The sequence below is a fragment of the Megachile rotundata genome, chromosome 2, assembly GCF_050947335.1.
Source record: "Megachile rotundata isolate GNS110a chromosome 2, iyMegRotu1, whole genome shotgun sequence".
Taxonomy (NCBI): domain Eukaryota; kingdom Metazoa; phylum Arthropoda; class Insecta; order Hymenoptera; family Megachilidae; genus Megachile; species Megachile rotundata.
The window spans coordinates 20303921-20331769 of NC_134984.1; the positions used below are offsets into that span (position 1 = coordinate 20303921).

The 27849-nt window shown below is 41.7% G+C and overlaps 1 protein-coding gene across 3 annotated transcripts in view; it reads right to left on the reverse strand.

The window, feature by feature from the left end:
* Positions 1 to 27849, reverse strand: part of sfl (N-deacetylase and N-sulfotransferase sfl) — a 131658-nt gene that overhangs the window by 70994 nt on the left and 32815 nt on the right. For 2 of the 3 annotated variants that reach the window (XM_076542246.1, XM_076542245.1), the window contains exon 2: positions 9955 to 11319. The exons of the other annotated variant lie outside the window; for it this stretch is intronic. In XM_076542246.1, coding sequence (XP_076398361.1) covers positions 9955 to 10127 — 173 coding nt within the window. In that variant the 5' untranslated portion in view covers positions 10128 to 11319. The remainder of the gene's footprint in view (positions 1 to 9954; positions 11320 to 27849) is intronic. 3 annotated transcript variants of the gene reach the window in all.

Below are 27849 nucleotides of genomic sequence, written 5' to 3' on the forward strand. Positions count from 1 at the left end.
CGCCGATTTCGCCGGAAATTTATAACAGTCGAACTTTTACCGGCCATCATCGACCGGGATCGTCGGAGATAGTTTTTTTTTATGATCGATCGGTGTTGCGGGTACGATTGTGGATAGTATTTCTAGAGATATAAAAGCTTTTGATGTCTGGGAGCGATAACGCGATGATAGCTTTTATGGACCGTTATTTAAGAGTTTAGTACCGGTCTTTGGTATATTTAGAGGTCCTCGGCTATGCTCGAGCCTTTAAAATTTTATACGCATTTCTGAAATTTAGCATCGATGTAACCGAAGTGAAATTGGAAATGCAACGTCAAATTTAGAAATTGAAATTTCTGTCGTTTCGAACGTTGGAAGAGTTACGACTCGCATAAGTTTTGAGTTACGAGCAGTTTTTAGAGCGATGCCATACGACTACCAGAAGATAGAAGTATCACGCACGCAACGTACCAGAATTGCAGTTGCACAAATATATATTATGATCACCGCGAACCTCGAAGATCCGGCGGATGCGACTACTGCAGTTTTGCTATCAAGTCTCGTGTTGCATCGCGAATGGTGTCAGATAGCGAGTATATTAAATTTATCGGGTCTGCAATGTTTCAAGGACTCCTTACTCATTCGTTTATAATAGGAATTTTTATGCGATACGATACCGGAAACTAAACGATTAGTCGGTGTAAAAGAATACGGTATTGCGCATTAGGTTGTTACATTGTATGTAATGTATGTTGTGCATGATATATATTGTGTTATGGCGTGATCGGTGGCGGGCATCGAGGCCAACCGAAATTCCGAGCGACGATCGGCAGTTGTCATCGACGTTGTTGGCGGCAATTACGGTGAGAAAAAAGACATTCGATTAAAACGTGTTACGACATCGTGCACATCACCTTCCGTTACTTTTTCTTTATTAAAATATATATACAGCTTATTAACCGTTTATTACGAGTATACGCCTTATTTTATTCATCCTGACAAGACTATTACATCGGTAAAAATTTCCAAACGCGTTCAACTCGTAGATAATTGAAATTGTACGTGACCCTAATTTGAAAATTTATTCCATTCACGTGGTAAATGTCCCCGATGTACGATGAGATTTTGCCCTAATCGCCATTTTCCGTATAGAAACCCAGCAATCTCGATATATCTATAAAGAAATAAAATAAAATGGCATAAGACCATCTCTATCATTTCGTATCTTCTCTACACAATGTCCGTCCTTTCACAATCATTATCGATACGAATTGTTCGCTTTCTCGCGAATTCTTCTTCGAACCGATCGATGGAAACCCTTTCAGTTCCCCGAGTCTCCTTTTAGTGGATGTCGAATTTTCTTCAATCGCCTGACCGGACAATTTCCTCGTCCTTTTTCCCTCGGAGCGGCGTTATCAAGAGCTTTATTAACAGACACTGGGATCCTCTATCTGCCGGACTCGGTGACCGGACAATTTTTCCGGCGATTCATCCGCTGCTAGTCGTGGCACGTTATCAGCGATGTGTCCATCGTTCCAAGCAAAATACCCTGCTCCAGTTAGAACGACACACCATCTGTTCGTGCATCGGTGCATGATGAATGCTTCTTTGTCGAGTCGATGGAATTCGCCAGATTCCATCGGTCCACTGTCGCCGAACATCTAATTCCGCAAAGATCGAGCGTGACACCTTTGACCGTGTCCATTCGGATAATTCATCGAGTTCGTCAAAGTTCAATGGTACATTCTGTTGCGCGAAAGTGTATCAGTTTGATAACTTAATAACTTCAGATATTAATATTCCAATTTAGAGATGTTTCTGTTAATAATTGTATTCATACAACTACGAATACAGCTACAATAATCGAAAGTTATTATACAGGACAATATGCGACTGTCCGAAATTTAGAACACATCGAACATTCGCAGTATCTTCGTAAAATTAAAAAGGTAGAGAATCGAAAGGTGGGAGAATTTACAGCGGATGCTAATAGCGTTTTATCATTCGAACGCGGCTATTAATTCTTCGAGAGGGTTATCTCCTTCCCGTTTGAAACTGCGTTTCGCCTATTCTAGGATCAACGGGTCCTGTATCTACTGGCATTCCCTTTGTACGGTTGTTTCTCGTGGCGATTCGTGTTACACGCGGTATACCTAACGTAACGGAAATCCTGCACGCTGGTATACATGGCCCGGGTATATTTACACCGGAATCGATGAGAGTTACGAGTTAACATTGGCCAGGCAGCGTTGCCGGTCCGAAGAGACTTCAGGATCGACGAAATTAGCCTCGTGTCCCGCATGTGTCGTCAAAGCAACGAAATAGAATGCGTCCGACCGTCAAATTATACTTGCACGACCGATATCCTTTATTCAGCGGACAAACACCTCGGTGTTTGACCGAGTGGGGAACTTTGATCGAGTCATAAGAAACCGCTCGAGCAGCTGGTGAGACACGGCACGAGATCGAAAACGGTCTCGTTCGAGAGTTTTCAGACACCAAGTTACAAGATTCCGAGTCGAACAAGTTCCCCCGATTCAAAATCCGAGTTTGAAAGTGACCCGAAGTTACTCCGTAATTACAGTTCTGACGCGACCGGATCGAAAACAGAAATGGAAGCTCGGAAAGTTGGAATTTTTGCGGCGCGACTTCTTTCAACCATTTTACTGTAATACTAATCTACTTAAACCGATCGCTTCCTAACTTTGTCGATATTCGTTGAAGTACTTTTAAAAAAGTACTACATTATCGGGTATTGAAAGTCTGCTTTTCTTCGTATCGAATTGTCTAATATTAGAAGAGTAGCAATGAAAAATTATGAATTCGCGAGAAGCAATAGCGAAAGATACGGTGCTCGAGAGACGATAAAATCCACAAGCTTTGTCTTTCAGTACAAACATAATTTCTGGAAGTTTCACGAATTCGGAGTTTGCTCTTCCAGCAATCTAATATCCTGCGAAGGAGTGTACCTATTGTGTATCTCTCGTGCTAAGAATGATTGTACGGGATAGGAAAAACGGATCGATACATCGCTATCGGGTAATAACACTCATAATAATTTCCGGTAGCCGGCGTTCGCTGCATGAAACTTTCATATATTGCAGCGGCACCAGAGGTGGTCTTCTCTAATTAAAACATCGAACGAAAAAATGATCTATCATACTATAGCGTGTATGACTAAATGTATCAATTTTCATTGGCGCAATATTTTCAGTTTTGATTACTTTAACAGAATATTATTGCAAAACGAAGCCCGACAAAATTCCTGCACCCTGACCAATTAATTCCACGTAGAGAGTAAATAAGGGATTTTATAAAACAATTTTAAATAACATCCTAAATAAGGGATTTTATAAAAGAATTTTAAATAACATCCTAAATAAAGTATTTTATAAATCAATTTTAAATAACATCCTAAATAAAGTATTTTATAAATCAATTTTAAACAACATCCTAAATAAGGAATTTTATAAAACAATTTTAAATAAGATCCTAAATAAGGGATTTTATAAATCAATTTTAAATAGCATCCTAAATAAAGTATTTTATAAATCAATTTTAAATAACATCCTAAATAAAGTATTTTATAAATCAATTTTAAACAACATCCTAAATAAGGAATTTTATAAAACAATTTTAAATAAGATCCTAAATAAGGGATTTTATAAAACAATTTTAAATAAGATCCTAAATAAGGGATTTTATAAAACAATTTTAAATAACATCCTAAATAAAGTATTTTATAAATCAATTTTAAATAACATCCTAAATAAAGTATTTTATAAATCAATTTTAAACAACATTCTAAATAAGGAATTTTATAAAACAATTTTAAATAAGATCCTAAATAAGGGATTTTATAAAACAATTTTAAATAACATCCTAAATAAGGGATTTTATAAAACAATTTTAAATAAGATCCTAAATAAAGTATTTTATAAATCAATTTTAAATAACATCCTAAATAAAGTATTTTATAAATCAATTTTAAACAACATCCTAAATAAGGGATTTTATAAATCAATTTTAAATAGCATCCTAAATAAGGGATTTTATAAAACAATTTTAAATAAGATCCTAAATAAGGGATTTTATAAAACAATTTTAAACAACATCCTAAATAAGGGATTTTATCAATCAATTTTAAACAACATCCTACATAAGGGATTTTATAAAACAATTTTAAATAACATCCTAAATAAGGAATTTCATAAAACAATTTTAAACAAGATCAATTTTAGAGAGTAATTTTATAACAAATTTTCAAATAGAAAGGTCGGTATGGTGTGGTACTTCGTGTACAGAAAGACGAGTCACCCTTCGAGGGGTAAAATACGCTGTACACACTTCTTCCGATGAACATGTTCCACGTAAGGAATCCATCCAGCTCGAAATCAGTGCGTTTTTCCGTGTTCTGCTTCTCGAAAGACGAGTTCCTCGCGATCCTAGACCGACATTCCAGCGCGCGTTTCGCAGACGGAATCGACTCGCAATTACACCCCGGGGAAAAACGTGTCTGCGCAGTTTGGCGCGCAATATTCGGTCCTGTTGCTTTTTATTACCTTCTTGTGACGTTCGTGCACGCGTGTTTTACGTGGGCGGAAGTACACTTGGGAATTCTACCCGCCTCTATTATTTTAGACGCGATATTTTATCCTGTAATAAAGCTTCATATACTACCGAATATATGCACACTTTATTATCATAAAATTGGACAGATGAAATATATTGACGCCATATTCTTAAAATTACAAATTTCTTCAATTTGTCAACAATATCGAGTATTTTTCCTGCAATTTTATTCAAGTTTATGTTTATTGAAACACAGAAGTGCATGAGTTTATTTTAACCCTTTGCGCTTGAACATAATGTGACTACTTGCAAAGTCTAAAACTTAAACAGCAACTTTAAAACTTAATTAAAAAAGTAACCCTTTGCACTCGAAGATAATTTTACTGTTTGCAAACAGCAACTTTAAAATATTAATTAAAATGTTAAATGACTTCTTTTGAAGTCATTATTTCTCTACTAATAATTTCCACTATTGTCTATTTCACTATGTTTATACATCACATAAGCACTATTATAGAATTAATTAAATAATGCTTCTTTTAAATTATTGTATTAAATCGAATGGCGCCTCTCGAGCGCAAAGGGTTAAATGAATTCCCTTGAGGTTATTATTCCTCTACTAATAATTTCCACTATTATTTCTCTATGTTCATACATCACACGTGTCATATTATAGAATCAGTTAAAAAATGCTCATTTCAAATTATTGTACTAAATAAAATGGTGACTGAGAGTCACCCCTCGAGCGCAAAGAATTAATGCAACTCCAGAATCAAAGAGCTCTTTTTGAAATATTCAAAGCTTCACCCAAAGTGTCTGCAAGTATCATAACTCACGTACCTTAAAATTTATAACGATTTCAGCGTAACCGGAAATGCATAGAAAATGGCTCGACAGTTCGCGGCAATACTCATCATCGAAAGCGTATTAGAAATCGGGCGAGCACACGCGTGCATCCAGGATACATTATTCATCGCGTTTGTTCGTCGGTAGAAGTTTGATTATTCCGAACATCCGTCTTGTCAAGGTAATATCGAGTTATGTAAACTTGCGGCTGGTAAGACCGAGCTTCCCGAAATTTTCAACTTTTCCAAGTTTCCCGCGCCCCGAGCGTGCATACCGTACCACGCTCGTTATAAAACTGTCGTCGCAACCTCGTCGAATGAAATTAACGCGTGATCTTCGCCGTGCAAATTTGACGTTGCACCTCTCGCCTCTCTGAAACTTCCAATTCGAATCTTTCTACATTTCTGGACACGATTCAAGATTCCGACGGAGCGGAAGATTCAATGTCGCTGTTAAAACTCGGACGGCTATATCGTAACACATTCTGACCGCGATACTTATTGTTAGAGGATTATGTCAGGTGCAAGTTTTTTCCGAGTGATATGCGATCATACGTCTTCGTTGCTTTGCGAAAAGAAAGATGTATGATCACAGCGGAATCGCGTGGAAAAAATTGCTCGCGTGCTGCGGGTCTTAAAAGTTAATTTCTGCGAAAGCGCATATTCGAGATTTTCTGTAATCGGTAAACGTAATCAGCGAACCGACAAGCAGGAAATATACGAGCGACTGCAACTAGAAGGAAGGACGAAAAAGAGAAAACCCGGGGTAAAGAGGAGAACAAAAATTGCACGATAGGGATAGATATGCTTAGAAGTTTGAAAGTGCTCATCCATAATTCTGTCACGAGTATACGACAAAAGTTAGAACACGCCCGAGACCAAACAAGCAGGGGTCATGTTTGCTCCGAAGTAGGGTGTACTCAAGCACCAGAACTCTAACGCAACACTCGGAAATAAAAAATCAGCAAAGTATTAAGTTACAACGTGAAATTTCCTTTTATAAATTTCTTAACTTTTTTGCTGTTCAAATGAGCATCGAAATGATTGTCTATCCGAAATGAAATTTCGATGAAGTGCCAAATTTGGTTAGGAAGCTTTCTTTTCGCAGCGAGCAAACCAGATTTCGAGAAGGATGCGTCATGCGAAAGACGCGTGGCAGGCAAAAGAGGAAGGGAAGACATGAGTCTGCAACCACAGCTTAGCGCCGATGTAAGGCCAGCAAAAGAGAGGAGAAGGCTGAATTGGCGCTGATTGGGCGTGCGACAAACATCCGGCCACATTTCGCCTCCCACGGCCGCGATGCGCTTCGCTCCTCTCGATATAAGGCGTGCTCGCAACGTGGACACCGTGCGCTCATCGTTAACCCCTTCAAATCATTTTATCTTACATTACATTCGAAAGCTGAAGAAGTTGCGACTACTCCTAAATTTTATAACATTTTAATTTCTAAATTTTGGAATCGTAGGTTTTAGTCTACCAACTACTTCAACTTTTTAATTTCTGAATTGCCAAACTTAGAAGGAAATAGAAGGAAAGACTACGAAAATTAGAATTCTCTTTGGTTTTTTAATTTCAGACGAAAATTACGAACTGCATCTTTCCCGCCGATTGGAGACTGCAATTGAAAGGCGTTGCACAGATGTGCATAAAAATCGGCTGCGTTCGAATATTTTTCTGTACAAAAATTCTTTTTTTCTTGTTCAAACATGTAGTAAAATAATCTAAATAGTTCACTAGGGTCACCTTTTTTTCTGTCCTAAAAAAATTCCCTAAAAAACGCTCTTTTTAGGGCTCCTAAAGCAGGATCCCCCCTTGAAGCACGAGGTTTGCTGGCAGTAAACATTCTCGATGGTTTCAGATTAATAAGACAAAGTTCCGTCGATTTTCTGCTTGGCTAAATCGAAACTCGAACAGTGGTATACAGAATATTGCATCGTTTCTCGAGGCTTTGGCACGAAGGCAATATGGACAGATTCGTGGTCTGGCAACGTCGATGCGAAATTACATGTCAATGTCCACGCGAGAGTATTAGGTTTCGTGATTGACGATGGTTTACTGCGAACCTACAATTGCTTGTAGAACGGTCATAGGTTATCTATTAAGATTGATCCGTGCCGAAGCAAAGCAGTATATCAATTAACAGGAAAGCGCGTGCACCTACAGCTTGGACGGAGCGAAGGAGGCCAATTATCGGAATTCGAAGATATCGGTTAACGCGATCCATCTGCCTGCCAATCGGATTAACAGCTTTTTGGATCCATGGAAATTGAAACTGAATGAATCTTTCGCAAACGTGTCCATCTTATACCTACACCTCTACCGCTTCGTGTTTGCACAGAACATTCTTCGATTAACAGATGTGTTCTTTATTGGGTTGTCCGGAAAGTTCGTGCCGATTTTCGGCAGGCGGCGTGAAAATTTATTTAGAAAAATTTTTCGCTGAAGAACCTGAGACGTTCTGGAAAGAATTCTCAAGTTGCATGAAAGATGAAGAAAGGTTATAGAACAGAATGGCACGTATGTAATTTAATAAATGTATACCAAATTTAATATTTGAATCATGGCAAATAGTTAGCAACATTTGCAGGTTTTTTATATAATCGTAACTGAATTTCGAATGTAACTTATCCGATACGGTACCACAAATTACAGATAATTTAAAATATAATTCTCTGCTCTTGTAGCACAAGGTTATATTCAGCCGAAGAACATGTGTACGGGTAATCGAATTTGTTCTTCCAGATCGATACGAATCGAGATCGAACTATGCAGGGCAGAACGAAACAGCGGTATGATGCGAGCGTTTGCAAATATTGTCCAACGAGTAATTAACATCAAAGCCAGTCCAGCAGGTCCGCTATATTACCGTGCAATTAAGATATAGGTCCCTGAGGAAACCGCGCAGTCAAGCAACTGCCAGCAACAATTTGCCGTTACGTAATTACGCCACCACGAAATAACGTCGAGTTTCAAGGGAGAGACGAGTGTACTCGGGGGTTGCAATCGGTGTTCACGGGGTCACTGCCTTGGGGGGTTATCCGCCCGAACGAGATTAGGTCTGTATCGAATCGAGACGAACGCCTTCGCGCTTTAGTCCCCGATGCTTGCGTTCGTTCCCGAATTAACTCGTTCGAAACCACGTTCCTCCCATTAACGGGCCTCGCGAGATGAGCTCCGCGAATTGCCTTTCTTCTTCTTCGAATTGAATTTTGACCAACATGCAGAAAATATGTTCTGCGTGGTTTTCAATTTCCTTTTGCGGACGACAAAAACGTATGGTACTATTAAAAAAGTATTGTATCACGAGCAATTGTTCGACATCCATCAAATGGGATTGATTTCGAATTTCAAAGAGAGGAACATCATCCGATGAAATTTGCAAGGCAGAAAGAAAACGCTATTTGATTGGTAGGTAGAGCAGCCGTTTGAGCGCATCAAAAGGATTGATTGCAATTCGGAATTAGTGCGATTTCGGAGTCAAAGCGGCAAGCAAATTTAATTACAAGAATTCCAGCGAAATGGTCGTCTAATTGATCCGTTGAGAGGTAACCGGCACACCCATAAACGCGAGGCTGCCTTTCACTTATCTGCAAGCAAATTACTCGTTTGCGAATGTGACGTATGATTTTACCCTCGTCATGCTCGTCCTCTTGAAACGATCGGAGAAATTAGCGCGTACGATTGCGAGGCGTGGTCGCAATTTCGATTGAAGTTGTTCGAACGACCGTGTTTCCGTAAAATTCGAATCGATCGGTGCCCGCGTTGGACGCGTCGATAATGCGCCTCGAAAGCTAATTATAGTGATCGACGAGTTACGAACGAAAGAAATCGCTGCTCAAAACATTCGTAAACGTAAAGACGGTTGGATTTCGTGTCCTCGGGCAATAAAATGCCGTCTTTGCCACGAGCCGAGCAACCCATTACGCCTAATGAACGAGCAACTTGTACGCAACAAAGACTTTTGCTAATTGCACGAGAAAAATTTATTAACGCGATACCGCCTCGAAAATCTCCGCGAGCGATCGACCGAATCTGGTACGCGACAGTCGCTAGGAATTGTGGCACGCAAACTCGGAATTAAATCCCGAAGAGAACGGTTTTTATTCCACGAACGAACTGATTATTGCAATCTGCAGGAAGTTGTTATTAACGGAAGGCGGTCGCTATAAAATCGCATCGATTCGCAAATTAGTAGTACGTAATCGTACCAGATACCGTAAGTTGCTCCACTATTTGCATATAGAAAGCATTTAGAAGACGATTCGTAACGAGAAAAAAACTTGTTTAACAGCTTGTGTCGCTTTACCGACCGAAACGACTATGCTTCTTGTTCGAATTTTTTGGTTCGGACCACACAACGCATCGTAAATGAACAACACAGAATTAATTGGAAATGCGGTTCGCTGGACGTTTAAGAACATAGAGCAAGTTTCGTATTTTCTGATTAAATGCGGGATGGAAATTTCATGATTGAAAGATTAGAGCTTAATGTCTGCAAGTGGCTGACTTTCAGGGTGGATAGCTGGTACCTCTAAAGAGTAAAGAAAGTAGAAGTTACCTGGACAGCGGACTGCTGATGATGTAGTGCGTGTAGTAGAATATGCTGGCGACGGAGACGAGCAGCAACGCCGCGACGCATCGTTTGACCGTGGCCTGCTTGACGACGCAACGCGGACCGACGGCGCTTAGCAACGGAACGCCAGCCTCGACCGCGGAAATCTTCATCACCATCGTCTCATTCGACGACGACCGATGCCTCTCAGATTAATCTCTACAGATTTACCCTTTCAGTCCATGGGAACGCGAAACTTCGCTCGCAGCCACGTCGACGATCTTTTTCCTCGCTCCCGAAAGATGGTATGCCCGTTCTCGGGTCCGCTCATGCTCGCGGGCTCTCGTCGCGAATAATTTCGGCTCGAGAGGATGGAAATTGACTCCGAGAGCCACTCCGTAGCTCGATCGTTCGTCTTCTTTGCCGGAGATTAACGCGAGGAATTGAATTTAGTACTCCCTCGAGCTCGGCCGTAAAACCGAATAATTTCCCGATCGATCGAATACTACTATCTCTTTGAGTCGGTTCGACGAGTATTTGTTCTCGTCGTCGGAACACGCGGAATTCCGTCAGAAGAAGGTAACTCGTCGGAGACTTTCGTTCGACGGATCTTCGGATCGAAAGCAACGAGTCCTGGATCGAATTCTCTGTTTTGGATAATATCGAGGACGACAGTTCAGGAATAAGGAACAGATCGCCACTTGTTGCGTTTCCACGAGGGCAGCACGATCACCATTTTGCGAGCAGCACGGGGTCGCGCCGTCCATCGCGCTTCCTTTTAACCCATTTGGCCAGATTCCGATGGATCCACCCTCGATCCTTCATGGATACGTGCCTCCGATCGTCCACATTCTTCCCGGTTTCACTGGAAGCTCCGTCGAGCCGGTCGACCACGCTCGTTCGAGACCATGTCGCGATTTTCGCTGTGCAAAGACCTGCAAAGATCTCGAGAGGGAAGACGAAAACTTGTTCAGTATTTTTCGGTGACTCGACTGACTCGATGCATCGCGGATATCCGTCCTCCGCTTCCGGTGTCGTTCTCCACCGTAAGCTGCTTTTACGGCTGGACCGTTTGTTACGGTGCACGACTGCCCCGCGGATACGTGCAAGCAAACCTGCTCACTCGTAAATTTCGAACTCTCCCCCTCTTGCCCTCATCCCTCCAGTTTTGCCCACGTTGCCCTCTCCTCTCTACGATGTACGTGCTTTCTTTTCCTGGCCTTCTCTGTACAGGTTTCCCCCCCTTCCACCTGTCAATTAGGGACGATGGAAAGCTACGATGCTTCCTGGCCGGAACGATTTTCGAACGTTATCCTATCGCCTGTATCGATCTTGTCCGCGCGGTGTCGCTGGAACCCCTGTTTTACGAGCCTGCAACAGAGAATAAGGAATGTCGCTTGAATATCGCTCGTCCGAGGAGGGTCCAAGGAAATCTGGGACGTTATTTAGGATCCTTTGTCTTTGCTTCCTTAATTCTAGTATCGTCGGAGAATACGCAGTTACTCCGCGTCAGACGTGTTTTGTGCTACGAATTCGCAAATTGTAACACGTACAATTCAGTGACCATCTTTGTAACGAAACGCGATGAAAACTCAGAGTGCAAATTTAGTGCATCTCGGGACTCCAATTAAAATCGGGACGCCCGCAAAATGACCATCCGATAGCTGTCCTCTGGTCCGAATAATAAACCGAGGGACGGGGATGCAAAGATCAGACGGTTCGACATAATCGTCCGATCGAGCAGTCCGGAAGCCCCATCAAAAAACGATTAAACAACGGCAACAGCAACAGCGGACGATCAGGACGGTCGACAACTCCAATTAATCGATCGTAGTTCCGCGGCACCGTTGCAATTCCGCCTCCCTCTAATTTTTTTCCCGTCGCTCGTACATCGCTCGTAGCAAGAAGTTCATTAATCAACCCCCGCGCGCCCTGGCTGCGATACCAACCTATTGTCCCGTGCTGCGTGCGTCTGTCTACATCGTTTCAACCGGTGCTCCCTCCAACTTTTTTTCCCGGAGAAACGGAAGAAGAGAGAGATAGAAATTCGCGCAAAAAAGCTCAGGGAAATAAATTGAAAATGATCCAACGAAGATGGAGAAATGGATGGAGAACGAGCAGAATCGACGCCAAGAAGGTTCTCGAGAAGAATATCTCCCCCGGTTCGCTTCCGCGCGTCCCCAAGGAGCTGACCTAACATTTTTCTAAGAAAAGACACAGACGCCTGCGAGGACACACGAAGAGGAAGCTGCGAGAACGAGACAATCGGGGTTGTTCGCAACTGGCTCATGCAGAATTTAATTACGAGATCTCCGATAGGTAGGGTGATCTCACCCTCTCGAACAACTTCCCGTCCGAGAGCCGCTCTCCCGGAGATAGTTCGCTGATATTCGTAAACGATCTACCGATAGAACGGGTTCAATTGTTCCGAAGATAAGAGACAGTTTGTCGAGGAAAGAAGATTAGTATTTTCTTAACGAACGATTCAACGAGGTTACTAATCTTTGCATTCGAATCAATACACCACTGGTTCTTTTTAAGAAGAAAATGTTTTCATCGTTGAAAGAAATTTACATTTTGATAAAAAGACTGCGGATGCTTATGATATATCGAGGTCTGCAAGGTATAATCTGCGGGATTTACAGACATGATTTACGAGTATTTTGTAAAATTCGATGTATCATAAATATCCATAGTCCATTCATGAATATAAGTCTGATCGAAGTCGACGCGTATTGGTTGGTGTGATTTGTGGTTACGAGTTTACAATACTTTAGTGTTTAGTCTTATGATATTGAAAAAGTTTAGGCATTTGTGACACGGTAGACGAAGGGAGAAGCATAAAAATCTACAGTACTAATCTCGATCCAAATTCCTGGAAGTTCGAACGAAATAAACCTGACTGAAATTTCGAAGCAGCTCGTAAAGCGCGGACCAATTCACTGACCGAAAATGATGTTAATAAACCTCGAGGCATCCAAAATACCTGAGGATTGCATGAAAACGCTTCGTCGGCAGAAATAGCGATATTTCATCCTCAAGATGAATCAAACATTGACGGTGCAACGGAAATTCGATGGAAAAAGTTCTCGCGCCGCGTAAACCAGCGGGCGCTGGGACACGAGAGAAAGAGAGAGAGAGGAATAGAAAAAGAGAGAAAGGAGCCTCGGGCCAACGTGCGGAATGCATTTGCTAGATTAAAACGCCATTGGAGTGCATCGAAGTGCCTCTAAATATGCTTGTGGAAGGACGAATAACTCGACGTGGCGAACGGGGTCTCCCTCGAATGAAATTGGATTCGCGATTCTGCCGGAGCCCTCGCCAGCCCCAGACAAACGTTTTCGCCAAGACTCCTCTCCGCGAGAGGGAGCGAGCGAGCGCCGGAAGAAAGATGGCTCCATTCGGAGGAATAATCAGGAAAGCTCGCGTAATCATTTCGCGGCGATCGAGCAGTCTCCTTTCTCTCTCTCTTTCCCTGCCGCTGCAATCTAACCGGTACTGCAACTACGTGCGGATCCGCCCTTTAAATCCGCGCACGTGATGCATCCGACTAACGACCCACTCGGGGAGCCAAAACGTGTCTCTTGAATTAAGCACCGGCCTCGGTGCAGTACGTTCCGAAAGGGAGGATCGCGGAATTACCGCGACGCGATGAATAATTCAAACAACGAATCATATATTTGCCCGAGAAATTTTTTTCCTTTCTCTTTTCGCGAACCAGGCGACATCGAACCGATTCGATATCGACTGTTCGAGAGCTTTTTACTGCCCGATCGGTCAAGTCAAATTTTTAACTCTCTGTACTCGGTACAGTTGTATTCTCTAAGGAAAAGATTTTCCAAATCACGGAAATGTAATTTCTAACGTATAGACAAGGTAGTCGCTGATACTTCCTTCTCATCCAGTTTCACCGGCAACTTTTTCCTCTTGCGCTGCGTATGTCGAACAAGGGATGATCCCCGGATTATGAGCCCCTAGAGGAGGCAGAGTGGGATGAAAGAACGGCGGAAAACATCGTTGCGAGACGATTCGTTTGCAAGGCACGCTGTGTGCGATACACGCGTGAAATTAAATCCGAGATGCGAGCTTCAGTTACGGTAACTCTGTTTGTAGTTGACCGTGCTATCATATCTGGCCGTCGTAATGTAATTAAGTCGCAACGCGTATGTAATTTACGCGATTCCGTAATGTGCGACTTTCAACATTTATAATATCAACAAATAATTCTTACACTCGTTAAAGAAACATTTTGGTAACAAAAACGATTAAAAGTTATCAAAATTATATTATCAATTTCAATTAAGTACATTTTAAACGCGTCTATGTTTTTAAAGATTGTAATGAAATTACACGTAGTGGTGTAATTAATTTCAAGAGTGCTGTTGAATTTATTTTTGCTTTTTATTTATAAATATGTCGGCCCTACGTACTGTCGAAGTTTAATAAAAAAGGAATTCATTAAAGCTGCCCCGTAATATTAATAAATAGCCAAACTCCGCGAACTTCTATCCCGTATTCAGAGCGGAAACCAGTCGCTAAAACCGTTCTATGTATTTGCCCTCAACTTTCCCTACTTTGCCGGCACAAGAAGAAATCAATCTTCTGAACTTCGAACCGAGAAACTTCTCTCCTTGAAAGTAAACCGACGAACGAAGATATTCACGACGATCGAGGAACTGCAAAATTAACCGAACTGTTTTCTGGATAGAAAAGTCCTCTCTTCCTGATAATTCAACAAACCCGTTACGAGAGCCGCGCAAGAATCGCGAGCCGTCGCAACAATTCAGCCATAACTTCGCTGCGATTTTAATTTGAAATCGGATTTAAAATTTAATAATTTGAGGTATCTCTGACGCGTAATCGCTGCGCTCGATATCGATTCGACCCAATTTTTCGAGAAATGTCGGCGGAAAAATATTGAAAAATTAGCAGAAGTTCATATCTGCGCGAAAAACTTTAAACGCGATCGTTCTTCCGAGAAACAGTTCCGCGAAATTTAATCAGAAAATAAAATTGCGTAGCGCGAAGTACGGTATTCGTATTTTTCATTAGATTTCGCGGAGGAATATTAGTTCCGTTTGCGGAACAAATTCATATAACGTTTCATTTCGCCATGAACAAACTGAGGCAGTACGAAATTAAACGGACCAAACTTTTTAGTCGAAATTTCGTGATCCCGGTGTTCGTCGATTAACGAAATTCTACTTTCACGGGTGGAATATAAGTGTCCACGGTTTATTTAAGCAAAGAAGGAAAAAGCGACCCTAAGACGGATGCGGGAACGAAACGATCTGCAAAGCAAATTAGCCAGGACAAAACACTCATTCCGCGACAACGCCCCCGTTCCAAACCACGTATCGCTAATAAATCAACAAGTTGCCGCATTTCATCCGCTTTAATTACAATTTGCATTTCAGAAACTCGACACATCCGACCGCCATGAAGCGGTTCAAATTTCAATCACGTTGATAGTAACGGTACACGGCCGTACGCAAAACTCGGCCCCATCCATCGTCTCGTAACGAGAAAAGCGAGGGCATTTTCATCGGCTCGACCGAAATAAAAAGGGGGGTTATTAAAAAGTGCCGTTTGCGGCCAACGATATCCGCGACACCGGCGACACGACGATGAACTTTTTTAATAAACCGGTGAACAGAACGCGCAACACTTTCATTATCCCCGTTTATTCGAACCGTAGAGCGAACCACCCTCTCGCTGGACCGCGCCGGTTTACATCGCAATTTCGGGATTGGCGCATTTGCGGTCGCCCAGAATTTCACCGCCATATTTTTGGAAACGGACCCGATCTGTCACTGGCCACTGTCATTTCGACACGGTTGCACACGCGAACGGCCCGACACGACCCGACACTCGGAGACAGATAGGCACAACGTTTTATTGGCAGCGCGGTGACGCCTCTTTACGGCCACCCCGTGTCCCGTCCAATTCAACGCCACCCTGCTACTCGTTCGCGCACAAACGTGTCACTTTACGAGCAACCCCGTTAACGATTCCTACGCAACACTTTTAAATAAACACCGTCTCCACTGCTTTGCTCTTACAACGATTGCGAGGTTCAATCCCTCCACTTAACTCTGTTTGAATTGTTTTATTTTATGTGTGAAGGCGTGTAGTCGAACTTTTGTCTCGTTACGTGTCTAAATACGAAATAAAGAAAGATGTATTAAAGCAATTTCTTTTCGTAGTTTATTCTCTCATCAGGAACGAGTGAGATATTTAGGTGCTCGAGTTAGGTGAGACAGTCTGTATTATAAAATATCTTTTCTTGCAGTAATGGAGGGACTCGTGAAAAATAGGGTACTTCCGGCACCGAGAATCGAGCTATGGATCTTCCGTAGGCTATCGTGTCCACTATGCTACCGCTAACCCCTTTATTCCCGCTATTATTATTGAGCCTGAAGTGGCTGGTATTTTAGTCCACGATATCCTATATCTGCATATATCTAAAGATGCAAACAGGAGATTTGCCGTGTTCCATTTTCATCGATACAAATCTTGCAGGCATTAGTACAGGCTAAAGTTATATTCGAAACGAACACTAATTATTCGTTTGCTATCAGTTATTTCGAAATAGAACGACAGAAACTGGAAGAAGTTACGAGACAGAATATACGTATAAAATGTATACAGAGTCGGAAGAGACTTGAGCCGTCTAAATTAATAACTTCGTTCAATTAATCCGACAATAACTGAGCAGGAAACTGCAAAGAGAGAACGCGGCATCGTCATCGAATTAAACCGACACGAATTACAAAAGAATTGACTAAACTTCATATTTACAAAAGGGTCTCCTAATTCAACGTTCGTAATTTACTTGCGTAACAAGCTTGACAAGAGGGTCTCGTTCTCTCAAATTTCAGAAAGCAACTTCCCAGCGAGAAGAAATTGAATCCCCAACGTTGGCGGAGCTCCATTTTCATAACAGTCTCGTTGAGGTCGTTCTAACTGCATTCAAATTTCCGCGTTACACTCGTCTTTCAACTGATGTACTATAACCTACGATTCCAGACTTCATAACCTTCCTAACTATCCACGATTATTTCGCTGCGCTGCTCCGTTCATTTCAGCGATGAAAAATATGTTATAATGCGGTTATTAATTTTAGGAGTTCGAAACGATGAGGTATTGTTATATATTGCCATATATGGTATGTTTTATTAGGACGCATTGAATCATCGCGTTATATTGCCGTAGTGCTGCGCGCTGAATTATGGTGTGTAGAATTATCACGCGCTGAATTACGGTGCGTAGCGATACCACGCGTGGAATTACAGTGCGTAGCGATACCACGCGTGGAATTACAGCGTGTAGAATCACCACGCGTGGAATTACAGCGTGTAGAATCACCACGCGTTGTATTGCTACGCATGGTATTCCCACGCGTTGTATTGCCACGCGTGGTATTCCCACGCGCGGTATGGCCACGCGTGGAATTACAGTGCGTTGTATTGCCACGCGTGGAATTACAGTGCGTTGTATTGCCACGCGTGGAATTACAGTGCGTAGCGACACCACGCGTGGAATTACGGCGTGTAGAATTACCACGCGTTGTATCGCCACGCATGGTATTCCCACGCGTTGTATTGCCACGCGCTGAATTACGGTGCGTAGCGACACCACGCGTGGAATTACGGCGTGTAGAATTACCACGCGTTGTATCGCCACGCGTGGTATTCCTACGCGTTGTATCGCCACGCGTGGTATTCCTACGCGTTGTATCGCCACGCGTTGTATTGCCACGCGTGGTATTCCCACGCGTTGTATTGCCACGCGCTGAATTACGGTGCGTAGCGACACCTCGCGTGGAATTACGGTGCGTAGCGACACCTCGCGTGGAATTACGGTGCGTAGCGACACCACGCGTTGTATCGCCACGCATTGTATCGCGAAATATTGTAGTACCACCCGTTGTATCACTACGCGTCGAATTACGGAACGTAATAACACCACGCGTTACATTACTAAATTACATTTCCTACAATCTCATTTACGGCAATTTAATAAAAGTGTAGACACTATATCACGAAATAATCTTAGCTAAATATTAAATCTCCTCTGAAAGGTCCGTTGTGTTTTTATCCTGAATCTTCATCAAATAAAAACAATAAAATACAGACTTGTTTTGAGAAAAAAAGATAAAACCAGGAGAATGCAATCCCACAGTCAGTTTCCTTCAATTGCCACAAGAGAGAAGATAATTTAAAAAAGAGGGAATATACGATGGAGAGAGGAAAGAGAAATTGTGGTGGAAAAACTCGTGCAAATAAACTCGTATCCCAAGTGGCTGCCGGGGTGGGTTAGTAATAGTACGAAAATCCATTTGATAACCATGTACAAACTAGCGCGGGCTGCGATGGGAACGAGGGCAACTTTGAGGAAGGATTGTAAATAAACGTGCAGATAGTTTTTCCATGATTTTAAGGGACAGGGGAAAGGAGAAAATAAACAAGATGTTTCTTGAGATTTATCGAACGAAACCTCGTTGTACCGGGATAAGAGCATTACGTTATTTTTTAGACACGAAACGATACCTTTTAGGAAATTCGTTTCTGAATATGGTTATGAAACTAGGGAATAATCTATTCCGATAAATTTCACCCCTTATCCCGTCGCGGAATCATAAAAAGAAAACTTGTCTCCATAAACGTCGCCCTTAAAAGCGAGCAAATTATTCTGACCAAAGACAGAATCATAAATCTTTTCCGAACCGCGCTACAGTTTTTTATCATCGATGTTTTAAAAGTGTTTAGTCCGTATCCTTCTAGTTAAATAAATCGTTACAAAGCCAAATAGTGTTTCGCGTCTGAAGATCGATCGAAGGGAGGTAATGAAGCCCTGGCTTTTGCTCGACCAATCCCCTTTCCCTTAGTTAAAATTCCAACAAATAAATATATGCAACAAATCGATCGAACCCTTCAACTTCTCTTGCCAGAGCAATTTATTCGTGTTTCAAACGAATCTTATCCTAGCTCTCGTCGATTCAATTTAGTTTTTCTCGTTTCGCGTCAAAGTGTTCAATCTTGGCATTCCATTAGTCCTAAATCAATGCTTAATGCATTCGTACAATGTCTGATTCGTGTTTTTATAGTTTTTACACCGGATCAGGGATTCTCAACTTGTAAAGTATTAACACAGTTTAACTGTAACTCTTCAAAAAGACTCTTATTCCAATTTCAAATTGAACCTTAATATAGGGAGTTTAATATCGAGCTACGATATAAAGTTCGAAGTTTAAATGACCGCTCCACAAGCTTCTTATTACAACAAACACATTTTGTTAAAATACATTACTTAAAATCAGAATTGATTTTCATCAAGATAAGAGAGAAATGTGTATACTAATTTATGTCTCGTTGTTTGAATATTTATTTTTCAACTTCACGTTTAATTTCAAATTAAGTACACATTATATGCCGGTAGGTTTAGTGTTACATATATTATAGAGACTTAACGTCTAAAATCTTGACAACGCTGCAACAACGCTAAAAATCGTGATTCGCGCGATTTCTTTCCTTCGAATGAGAAACGCGATGCACGCACTTCGCTTAATCCGAAAGCAGAGTGCTACGAACGAGCATCATATTTCAAGCGACGACACCGCGGACGAGACACAGTAAATCCACGTCGTGGAAGTTCGAAAATGTGCGCGACGAACTTGTGGTCTCCGTATTAGATGACGAAGAACGAATGAAAGATGGCTATAGCTATTCCAAGCGGTACAACATACTCGCATGCAGGAAAAAAGGTGAAGGGTTGAGGGTGAACTGGGGTACCGAACAAGAGAACTGTCCGTCATCCGAGAATCGAACTTTACTCTACGACCTAGGATGGCTTCCAGGACCCCTCACAAAGACGATCCTTTTTTACGAGCTGGATTTGGATCGTATTGCACGCTCTAGGGTGCTCTTCGCGACTAGGGTGCCCTTCAACGAATGTCTCGATAATACTCGAGCGTTCGTCATGCGAGTCGATAGAGAAGATGTTGTTTTTCTGTGTAGGGGAAGATAGTCTAATTTGGACCAATTTTATATTATTCACTGTATAAATAGATAGATAAGTAAGCTTTGTGATGATATAATAAGACCTGTAATTACTTACGTTTGGACGAATTAACGGCTTTCACTCTTACATCAAAATAAAAAGTTTGTTCGTAGTCAAACAAATAACACTTCTCTCAATGTAACCACGAGACGTTTCTTCAAAAACACGATTGCATTAACCTCGTCTACATCTACGTATAACAAGTTGCCTATCTAAAATCGCACAGATTTTATCAATCTTTGGATATCACAGCGGTCCAAATTAGACTACCTTCCCCTATATCTTGTTTTCACGCATGGTTAAATGATTCTTTCACTATCCCAGACATATAAGTACCACATTAATAAATTATGATTGCGTTGCATTCAAATTTACAGAAGGGTAGTACAGCTACCATTGAGTTACATCTAAACTGTGGTTACTCAAGAACTGTTTCAAGTAGATAAAAAGTTAACTAAAGTTAATCTCATCCGAATCATTACTCAGATAATTTTGTACGTAGATAACGGTCAACGGTGATAACGGAGCAATAAATTGAAGACTTTAGCAGGTAAGAAAAGATAGTCATCTCTGTTAGTTAATCCAGTTAATTTTCTTACAGTTCACGTTCAACTTAGACTATATCTCAATGTGGGTAACTTCACGAGACTCGTGTGCGCTATAAACGTAGGAGTCAGATAGTTCGATTAATTTATTAATGGAACCGCTCGAGCGTAATTACGTCTTTTATTTAAAAGTTAAGCGAGATATCGGACAAAGTGTCTCGGCAGTGGAATCGAGTTTAAAGATTGATCAGACTGAAGCTGCATAATTTAAGATAGAAAGGTATAATAGGGATTTAAACGAATGTTAATATTTAAGTAAAAATTTGTAATGTAATAAGTGGATATGTAGATTACGCGTTCACGTCAGAAAGAATTGTGTAGGAGCTTGTTTTCTCGCCGCAAAACTAATCGAATCGCACGATTATTTGATTTGTAAACGATAACACGGAGGCACGGTTCGATCCGATCGGCCACTGATTGCAGATTCGTTCGACCATTAAATAGTAATATTTTAAACGGAGAGAAGCGTGTTACGCAATCCCTGGACGATAATTGGCCGGGCGTCGATCGGATTGATTAATAATTTATAGGCGGCGTGCACGTTTAAATTCCGCTGCGGAATTCTCAACGTAACGAGCGAAACACCGTCAAAGTTATAATGTATGCCGAGCAAGACGAACATAAAATAAATAAATTTTATTAATAAAGAAGCTTTCAAATTAAAAACTAATACCTTCATCTCGTATTCGAATTATTTGAACATTACGAGTTGCAATCTCGTAACACATTTAATACATCGCATAAAACATCACGGTACCGCACAAACTTTCCTCCGTTATATTTGTTTAATACAGCTTATCTACCGTGTAATCGGTTTTATTCGACAATAAAATGGAGAAAATAATTCGTGAAAAATGAAATGCTACTAAAATTTTAATCGTAAATTCCTCTGCTGTTTCGTGCCATAATTTCACGAAATTATTTTATTCGATATCTATGGTTCTGCGAATGTTTCCAAGATCGTGCACGGAAATATTTTGGTGTCGTATCGACACGCGTTACTTCGTCTCGCGTAGGCGAAAACTCGAGACGACAGATAGCGTGAAATAGTGTCGGTTTTCCGCGCGTGTTCGCACGCATTCGAGCGATTAACGGCGCGCGGTGAAGAGCGTACACGCGGGTAGTTAGGGCACGCCGAGCACTCGGCTTAATGATGACGTGAACGACGTCTTTGAAACGGTTGGCCGCGAGTCGCGGCGTATCCACGCGTGTAACTGGTCGCGAGACCGTAATTGCGGATAACACTCGTGGAAAAAACTGTCGAGGAGCGTTTAAGGGAGAGACGGTGTGTCTCGTGCTCAGCTTCCTTTTCGAGTGTCTTCCGCGAGTCGTCGACGATTCCGCTGGCAGGAAATTTCAAGACCAGGAAGGAAGGGAGTCTGCTGTTTCCTGGACCGATGTTTAATTAATGCCACCAAAACACGAACGGATGGATGGATTTTAGTGGGGCGTACGGAAACCTCGAACCTGAAAGCTGAATATCGATCCAACCTGCGGCGTTGTTTTTAATGGAAACGTGAAAATTTCATGAGACAACTTTACTATTTTATACAAGGTAAATATTATACGCGAGGAATTATATTTATTGATTTATTTATTCATTTTGAAGACAAAACTTTTTAGGAAGGTACGCTAAATTCGCAAGACCTCGACAATATTAATTCGGGGTGGTTTTGAACAAATTTCCCCGAAATCGATTAAATTATCAAACACATTCTCTACTCGTTTGCATTCCTCTTTAACCAGAACCGGTATAAACAAACGAGTTTCGATGGTCTGCCGTGCACCCTGCCATTTGTACCGTGATTTATTTAATTAACTGTCTAATCGCTTTCGTCGAAGTTTAATTAATTAAGCTGGGCCTCGCGTGATACGCATCCCGAGCTATTAACGCGATGAAAGGTCCCGTGAACAAAAAGAAATTCCCGCAGAAGAGGAACAAATCTCTCCAACGACGTCCATTTCATCCAATTGTGATATTCCCCGGGAAGCTTTGGACAAGCATTGCACTCGGTTTGCCAGAGAGACTGGTCACGCGATTCGCTTGCAGGAAAAGAATCGATTTTCCCTCGGGTAGCCGCTACACGTGTCCGAACTAATTAATTTCCTGCTCGAAGGGAAGAGCGCCGCTAATTACGAAGCCGTCGCTTCAAATCCAAACTTACTGTCGTCTATCTCGCCACTTCTTTAAGCCGCGCGTGATCCGATTAATCAACGCTTTACTATCAACGTTCGCGATCAAATGCACGCCGAGAGAACGATTTATGCTCTCGTAATAGCAAAAGATCCTTATTAAAACTTCAATTATCTCGTATCCCGATGAGCTTATTTTTATTCAAACGCCGCTATATTTATGTAGGGAGATACAGGCTGATCTGCGAAAATTATTCAGGTCTTTTATCCGATTTATTCTGCTTTATAGATGTATAGAAGGATTTATATTGGTATATAGGAAATAGGCGGTGAAATAGAATAATAACACTTAATTATATTTTAACAGAAACTTTAATTTAACTTGTGAAGCTCGGAAAGGCACGTCTTTACTCGTCAAGGAAAACGTTAAGTATAAGAAAACTCGTCGAAGGAAAAATCCGTTACGAGTCTATAAACCCTATGAAACTCCAACGTTAGTGAAAGTTTACGACCCGATGATTTTTGCTGAAGGCAACACTTATTGTGTTGAATAAATCCAACAGGTATTTATAAAGGTATTGTAACAATATGATCAAACCGTAAGAAGACTCGCAATGTCGACATGCAAAGTAGTTCAAAGTGATATAGTGATTTAGGATTAAATGTAGAAATCTAGAGATACGGAGAAGGTGTTCAAATATATTGCGGTGTAGTTTTCCGATTTCTCCGATGTCGCGGTTATTTTATATTTATTGCCTTTCGCTCTATATTTAGTATCGCAGCGGTATTACAGTGTTACACCGTGTGACACACCCGTCACCGCACCGGTATCGTTCGGCGAATTATGAAAGCGTGTTTCAACTTCGGCTTCTGGGTATCGTGCCACGTCACGCTCAAAAAGCAAAGTTTCATCTTTGCTCGTGGTGCTTTTAATTAATTATTAACGATCGCTAATTAAATTTCAAACTGTCGACTCACCAAGATTCTATGCATTTTTTATCAAATTATGAACGCGTTTCAATCAACCCCTTCTGAGGTAACTTATTTTTGCTTCCTCCTGAAGATGCTACAAGATTCGAATTTCACGCTTTTTAAACTTTTCAAATTTCCAAGAAATCGTCCTCGGAGCTTCAGGGAGTTATCGAATGGTTAGCGTATTGAAATTCCCTGTGCAAAACGTAAAATTTGAACCGCGCTCATGGGGTTAATCGATCATCGTGTTTCTTCATCGTCCGGTTGTAAAATCGTGAGACAGCCGACGATTTATCAAAATTTTCCCTCGATTCTTTCGGTAAACGATCTAAAAATACAAGGAATGATAACGGTGCAAGTCATCGAACCTTCGACCGAGGAGGATCGATCGCGTGCTCGACGATTATACATGAACGTTTGTAAAAGAAAATGCCCTTCGGTGAAGTCAGTCGATTCGCCGGACAGCACAGGGCAAACGTTATAATAAACGAGCTTTACGATCGGTCAGCGTGCATCGCCGATATCCTCCGCGTTTTTTCCACGATCGGTCTCCGCGTTTTTCCAACGTCACAGATCGTGACTCGTCGTAAATCCGTATCGTTGCCAGATTAAAAATATAATGGTCGGTGTACCGCGTGTTCCTCGAGCTTCCTTCAATTTCTTCGCTCCCTAAGAAAAACGGGATACCACGAGTTTTGCTTCGAGGGAGATCGTTAAAAATGTGCGACGTTATCTTACAACGTATTACTATTTTCCTTGACATTGCTGTTTAATAACTAGAATATGTTTGCTATTTTCAGGTATGTTGGGAGAAACCTTCCCAGACGCCTTCTTTGAAGAAAATAAAATATATACGTACATGCTATTGATTTCTAAATTCCTAAATTTGCAGGCAGTAAAACGAAATTTTTAAATTGCTAATTCCTTATTTTTCTAAAATTTCCAAGATAGTAATTTTCTAAGTATGTAACTTCTGAAGTACCCAATGTTTCAAGCGCCCGAATTTCTAAACTGTCAAAAGCGACCGAGACAAAAACTATGTCGATATTGGTTAACGTAAATCGTTATATATTGCATGGTATGCAGATTGTAGGAACGTCGAGTTGAGGCATTTCTATAATGCAAAATATGATAAATTCACGGCATGCTAATAATACGCGTCTCGGGACCATACGCTTATTTTTGGACGCAGCGTGTTTCAGCGGACATACGGTGAAATGATTACGAGACCGGAGCCAATTTAACGATGAATATTTAATCACGATTTACGATGCAATTCTATCAGAAACGGAAATTGCTTCACGCAGAAATAACTCCGCGCGTTTCTCGATCGAGCGGACCAACGAAATTCCGGAGCTTTGTCTTTCAATTTTTAACGAGATCGAATCATATTTATCGGCATGATCGCGAGTTTCTCCTCTGATTTGTTTCGAATAAAATTTGTCTCGAGGCAATTGTACCGGCTACGTAGATTTTATAAACCGAACAGAAACAGCGGGATTTTTAATTACCCCATTAACGATCGAATGTTTAAATTGCAGTGCATAATTCGGTAGCTTTTAATAGAGAATTACATTTGTTAATTAAATGACTTTTCCATCGAAAATTGCTGTTCCATCTTGTGCAATTAAAAATCAATTTTAATCGGTAATTATAATTTTAACTAATTACTGTAATTGGTAATCATTTTATATCAAAAGTAATAAAGGAAGATATATCATTTTTCGTGAAATTTTCTAAGCTTTAATCCGATGAAAAATGTTATCTTCTGTTTTTGCTTTTTAATGATCACGTTCCGTGGGATGAAAAACTCAATCAATTATTTAAAAGTTTGAAAAATGGTGCATCGAAAAAGCATGAAAGGGTTAGAGCGTAAAGTGTGTCCATTTAACGAGGAAGACATGATATACACCTATCGAAGCTGTCCGTTATGACCTCGTGCATCACGTGGCATTATTAAAACGTCGACCACTTTGATTTTCCCCGCGCTGGTTCAGCGAGTCGTGCAAATATTTGCCAGTTTCCGTTCCAGTATAACGGGCGTGAAAATAAAAAAAAGATGGAAGGAACAATGAAAAGCAGGTCAGAGAGAAAAAAAGGCGAAACGAAAGAAAGAGGGAGGAGCGGAAAAATTGAAACGGACGCAAAAACGTTCCGATTCAATAAAATCCTATTAGGGGACGGATCGCGGAAATTCGTTCGGTGAACAGTAATTACGATCGAGCGTAGAGCTGCCACCGCAGACCGGGACAATGTAGCCATTTCGAACGCATTTATACGAAATAAAAGTTTAAACACGCTGGGCTACGCTCGGAATCGTCCGCACCAGTGAATTTCGATTAAGGTAATTAGCCGGGGCTCGATCGAATATTAAGTCGAAACACGTATCGTTGCGCGTGGACCAGCGCGAAACGCGAAATGTTCCAGTTCGAACCACCTTTTTCAACGACGCGGCTGTTTTCTCGCCTATCGCACCGCCGATCGATTCACCGATTATCCGACAACAAAATAAAGAGTTTAAATTGGAGAAGGAGGCAAAACATCGAGCGTTTAACAACGTTCCACGTGCTACTTTAAACAACGGAACAAGAACGGCTATTTATAAACGTTTTATGCTCCCGCGTTTGCAAACTGCTATCCAACGCAAAACGCTTTACGGAGTAATGCTAACATTGGATATTTCAGTATGGGGGGTTTCTGGGATATTCATCATTGGGTATACGAATTTGTGGATTTTTCGATCGAAATTCGAAATAGAATTGCAACCTGTGGTGGTACAGTGCGTGGAAATGCAACGTGTGGAAATGCGACGTGTAGATATGCAACGTGTGGAAATACAACGTGTGGAAATGCGATGTGTAGATATGCAACGCGTGGATATGCAGCCCGTGAAAGTATGATGTGTGGAATTTCAACGCATGGAAATTACAACGCGTGGAAGTGCAAAGCGTGGTACTGCAACGCGTGGAATTGCAACACGTGGAAGTGCAACGCATGGCAATTACAACTCGTGGAAATTGCAACGCGTGGAATTGCAACGCGTGGAAGTGCAAAGCGTGGTACTGCAACGCGTGGAAGTGCAACGCATGGCAATTGCAACACGTGGAAATTGCAACGCGTGGAATCGCAACGCGTGGAATCGCAACGCGTGGAAATACTACGCGTAGAAATACGGCGAGTAGAGACACTAAACGTGGAATTATGGCGCATGGAGATACCAAGCGCGGAATTATGGCGCGCGGAGACACCAAGCGTGGAATTATGACGCGTGGAAGTGCTACGCGTAGAAATACGGCGCGTGGAGACACCAAGCATGGAATTATGGCGCATGGAGATACCAAGCGTGGAATTACGGCGCGTGGAGATACCAAGCGCGGAATTATGGCGCGCGGAGACACCAAGCGTGGAATTATGACGCGTGGAAGTGCTACGCGTAGAAATACGGTGCGTGGAGACACCAAGCATGGAATTATGGCGCATGGAGATACCAAGCGTGGGATTACGGCGCGTGGAGATACCAAGCGCGGAATTATGGCGCGTGGAGACACCAAGCGTGGAATTATGACGCGTGGAAGTGCTACGTGTAGAAATACGGCGCGTGGAAGTACTACGTGTAGAAATACGGCGCGTGGAGACATCACGCGTGGAATTACGGCGCGTGGAAGTACTACGCGACGGAATGCAACGCATAATAGTGCAACGCACCGAAGTGAAAGACATGATAACGCAACGCGTCGAGATACACCGTGCGATATTGCAACACGTGGTAATTGTACGATTAGAAATACAGCACGTGATCCACCACGCATCCCCGTACAATAATACGGCGGGTTATACAACGCGGTATAACGCCAGACGATTACCTAATAGACAACTAACATTAATTAAACGATAAAGTGAACCCGAGCAAATATCGCCGGCGAAGATCTTTTACACAGCCATTTCTAAAGACCATACGAAGGTTAAATACGTGAAAGGTTCTCCGCCAAATTGCGAAGATATTGCAATTCAAGCTTCAAGTACGAACTTTATTCATTAATCTTCATTTAAGAGCAGTTTGTCGTAGGCAAGATGCTTCGCAGGCTACTTTCTAATGGATCGTCTTCAATGGCGATTAGATAACACGTAC